The 4,856-nt window shown below is 31.6% G+C and overlaps 1 protein-coding gene across 1 annotated transcript; it reads right to left on the bottom strand.

Moving 5' to 3' along the window:
- Positions 1-1,016: 1,016 nt before the first annotated feature.
- LOC119676212 (endothelin-converting enzyme 1-like) lies at positions 1,017-3,125 on the bottom strand. Its single transcript, XM_038087447.1, has one exon. The coding sequence runs from the start codon at positions 3,123-3,125 to the stop codon at positions 1,017-1,019; it is 2,109 nt and encodes a 702-aa protein (XP_037943375.1).
- Positions 3,126-4,856: the final 1,731 nt, after the last annotated feature.

The following is a 4,856-nucleotide window of genomic DNA, read 5'->3' as shown; positions in this document are numbered from 1 at the left end:
CGGGTTGTGTTGCGCATCAGGAAAAGTGCAACTATCAGAAATTGAGAGACCACCAGAACCATTAAACGGCTTGCTCATTGGCACGCATTAAGATTCAAATCTGTTCCTAATGTCCATTCGCATATTTAATTTATGCTTCCAAATGATTTCGTTCGGAATAACGGAAATAGTTCACAATATTGCGGCAAATGGCAGTACAATACAATAAATTCATTATCATTTATTTAAAAAAAAAATAATCAGTAGAAATAATTTATACGGCAAAACAACGTTTGCCGGGTTAAATTCTAGTATGATATAGAATTGTTTATTTTAACCATAAATTAAAGATACATAAAAGACACTTGTGATTAAGATTTATTCACATTTTTTTCACTATATTTCAGAAAGCAATCCTGCCATTAGATATTAAGCACATTATCATTCAAATGCTCTCCACGAGATTTTTCACATCACGGCATCCTTCGATATAATATTTCATGACTTGGGCGCAAGTATCTAAAAACATCCCCGCCGTAAGTAAATAAAAGTTCATCAAGACGATTTCAAGCATCATTAGTTCGTCATTAGCATGATCCTAGGAGGCCAATTAACAGGCAGTGTTGTGTGTCTAACGGCGAGTACGGCTGTATTTTCACATTTTTATTTTAAATTTCAAGAAATAGCAAACTGGTAATCGTATAGCCGTAGCGATCAGAACTGATGATCAAATATTTATCAATTTTTAAATATATGAGTTTATCACGCCAATAAATCATCTGCCTCACCATACATAACATATGGATGCAATTAATTCTCGACAGTACTATGAATTTGTCTCTTTTTTTCAGAAAGTTCTTAAAAATATTTTTTTATAGAAATTTTTGTTCACCCAGCTACTCTTTCTTTATTTACTTTTACAGAAAATTAAAAGCAGACCCTATCAAGTATTAAGTTAATTTAAGTTAATTCGATAAATATTTTAAACATATTTTTATTTACATTTATATTTACATTCACACTTATCAACAAGTTTTCTAATAAATTGCACACTTTCTTAACGGATTCATCTGAGTACCAACTTCACAGTTGAATTCTTTCGAGAATTCTAAAAAATTTGAAAGTGGTCCAATTACTCTAAACATTGATGGCACATGTGAATCTACTGAAGTCTGCAAATCTCGTAGGCGGGGATGAGTATCACTACACCATAATTGTGCATATGTAATAAAAAATAATTGCTTACTTGTATAATTCAAAGTTGGTAGTGTTTCAAATACTAAATCTTGCCCAGAACGCACTGCGTCCTCATACCAATTCAAATAAGCTTCGTATGCCAAACGTATACCGCCATTGTCAGCAATGTTTTCAGACTGTGCTGTACTTTTTGGCAGGTTCCGTCCACCGTAAATGTATTTACTGTATTGTTTAGAGAAGCATTTAGTTTTTTCCACGAATGTTTTTGTAGACAGCTCATCCCACCAATCTCTACTATTACCATCCTTGTCATATTTTCGACCTGAGTCATCAAAACCATGTACCATCTCATGACCAACTAACGTGCCCAATGTAGCAAACTTTAATGCATTTGGATAAACAGCAGCCCATAGGTAGTAAGGCTGTAATAGTGATATGGGCACTTTTATTGTGTTTTCGATGATAATATTAGCTGGCGTATATGAAAGTATTTCGCCTGCTTCTAATGATTTTGGAGGTTCATGTAGTTTAGTTAGTAATTGCGAGGCACCCCAACTTAAAATACTCTTAACATTTTCAACATAATCCTCACCATTAATTGTCAAGTTGGCAAACTCCTTGGTGAAGTCATCTTTAGTGTAAGAGTTAATTTCCAATTTCATTGCATCTAGTTTCTCAATAGCAGACTTTCTCGTATCAAGATCAATCCAGTTTAACTCTCTCGAACGTAATTTTGATCTATAAATGCTTTTTAGTTTATTCCATACAAGTTCAATATCCATTTCTGTTGTTTTGGTATTATATTTTCTATAAATCATATTATCCATTACTTTGGCAAAATGAGATTTAGTTTCGGCTATACACAAAACTTCTTGACTGGCTCTTGTTTTAGCATTTTTTAACTGAAAATCACTAAGCAAATAATAGAAAATATAATTAGCCACAACACGCTTTGGTGTTCTTATTATAATATTCTTCAGATTGTCTTGATATTCTGGTACGAATTCATAAATAGTTTCATTAAAGTCAGATCCAAGCCTTATATCAAGTAAACGACGTATATCGATATCTGGTGCATATTTCTTTTGCATGTTATCAATTGTGGTTAATTGTGTCATCTCGTCTAAGTCTAAGCCTAATTTATCATCTATCATGCCCCTAGCCAAAGAAATTTCAAAGTCCATTATATCTGCAGCTGTTTCTTTTGCCACTTGTTCATTTATGCCCAGATAACGTTTTAACTTATCAGCTATTGTCATTTTGTAACCTTCTCGATATATTTTCGTAACATTATCTAAGTACATTGAACGACTCTCCAATGGCAAATCTGAAGGTCCAATATAAACGCGATTCTCTGTATTCTTAGCATAATCTGCAAGCACGTCAATACTTATAATTATATCTTTCCCATATTTTAAACTAATTTTTCCCACTGTCTCCAACCAATTGAAGTTCTGCTCTTGCCACTTATCACCAACCAACGCTGGCATTTCACCGAATTCCGCAATTATTTCCTTCAGTTTTGCTCTGTATACAGACTGTATTTGAGCAATGTTTGTGCATGACTCATAGAATTTCTTCACCTTAATATCCGTTTCAGTATCGGAGTCTTGCACTCCCGATTTCAGTACCAATGCTACTTTGCGATTTAAAGCTAATGTTATGGACTCAAAAAAGCCAGTCGTTGCATGTTGGATAGAATTTGCTGGATTTATTTTCAACCAATTACCACATGCGAAATTGTAAAAGTTGTCGCATGGATCGATGCTTCCGTTCATGTAATTGTGTATTTCAGCTGCTTTGGAAAGTCGCATGATGTCCCGTACATAAGATGAATTTAGCTGATCAACTGGCTGAATGACATCTAATTTATTGGTTGTAATTGGAGTGGTTGTAATCCGTGTCACAAAAGTGAAAACTATTACAATTGCTTGAAAATATGTGTTCATCTTTGTTAATTAAAATTATTTCGTATTTTTTTAAATAACAAAAATTTTGTTGTTTAACAGACGAATAACAAAGCACGACTATTCTGAGTGAGAATAAATGGTGAGATTCCAAGCAAATGCAATCAAATCTTTTCACAATGGTCAGAAGTTTATCAGCACTCGATCAACCTCACGCTTGCTATCTCAATTTACTCTGGTTTTTAAACTGAATTCTAATTTTAGTTTAAAAACAAAACTATTGCAAAATGTTTATTGCATTAAATAAATAACAAATTACAAGAAAATACAATAATTTTCATAGTGACATATATTATGATTGTTTTGTTTATTCACTATTGATACACTGTACTAATTTTCAAAATAAACTTAATGAGATTGTGCATAGTAGTATAAATGATTAAAATAATAATTAATTCATTTATTACCATGCCATTAAGATTTTCGCAATAAAGATACTCCAGGTTAGAGAAAATCTAAATTTACAATATTCACAATTTAGACTTCAACGTTTAGTGCTCGATCGAATGAACTTCTCTTTTTCATACTATGTGCTGGTAGTATATGGTATTGCATATTCATAATGACGATTGCTATCTTCACAAGGAAGAGTCGTTGTACTTTTATTAGTTTTTTTCTTTCTTTGTTGATATAAGCATTTTTTACATTTATTATATAAAAAAATTCGGAGCAAAGAAAACAATTAAAATTAATAAAAAATAATTAATACTTCTCATAATTATATTCTTCTTCTTAATTAAACTTTCTCATATATATAAGGAAAATATATTGGTATCATATTTCTTACTTTTTGAAAAAATTACAAAAATATTTATAACATTAGCATTTAATGACGATTTAAAAAAAAATATAAGTAATTTTCTTTTAGAATTGAGCTCAGTGGTAAATAAACAAATTCCCTTACTTATGTCCTATCCTATATTCAAGAGAAAAAAAAACAATTCTACTAGATCAAATTCCCTGGAGTTACAGTGGCCTATCTTATTTTGAGTACTTCAAATTTCGTTTGAGGTTAATCAATAATGATCAACTGGCTAAATATCTTATATATATTTAGCCCTACGTTGTAGAAAAAAAGGATAATTGGTTGGTTCTCGTCTGTTTATTGGCAGAATATTCTCGTCTGTTCAAACAGCCCATAAACGACGTTTTGTTATTACTGTTACTACAGTCCATAAATATATTAGTCTTAAAATCAAACTGACCGATTAATAAAGAAAAATTGTTTTGAGAAAACATATGTGGGCGTTTACAAAGAAATAGTTTAGTTACATGTTTTTGCTCTTCTTTCGTGAGGCCTCTACATTTCGATTTAAAAATTTTTGGATGGCTTAAGCTTTGTCAGTGCAATCTTGGCTCCGCCGAATAGGATTTTTATTATATATTTATATCTATATTATATATCTATAAAAATAAAACTGAAACCATATTGTAATATTAAGGAAATATTTATGATAATAATTTATCACTGGTGACATCAGTGACCTCAGCTGAGTTTTCTACAGCTGTACTAGCTTTGATTTTGTACTATTGCTGAACAGTGCAATATTTGCTGCTCCATCATTAACAAAACCTCTAATCTGCTGATTTTGTAGATTTTCCGAAATTAGCTTAGCTTAGCCCAACTCTAGATTGCGCCCTGGAAGATATTAGACGAGTTTGCAAAGTGAAAGGAACTTCATTTATCTTTTTGAAGTAAAAAGATTCCCACAC

Source organism: Teleopsis dalmanni, chromosome 2 (assembly GCF_002237135.1).
Source record: "Teleopsis dalmanni isolate 2A chromosome 2, ASM223713v2, whole genome shotgun sequence".
Lineage (NCBI taxonomy): Eukaryota > Metazoa > Arthropoda > Insecta > Diptera > Diopsidae > Teleopsis > Teleopsis dalmanni.
Note: the sequence above shows the minus strand (reverse complement) of the source record. Positions and strands in the feature narration are given on the sequence as shown.

Coding starts and splice junctions, on each gene's coding strand:
- LOC119676212 (XM_038087447.1), bottom strand. CDS start 3,125: ATGAACACATATTTTCAAGCAATTGTAATAGTTTTCACTTTTGTGACA.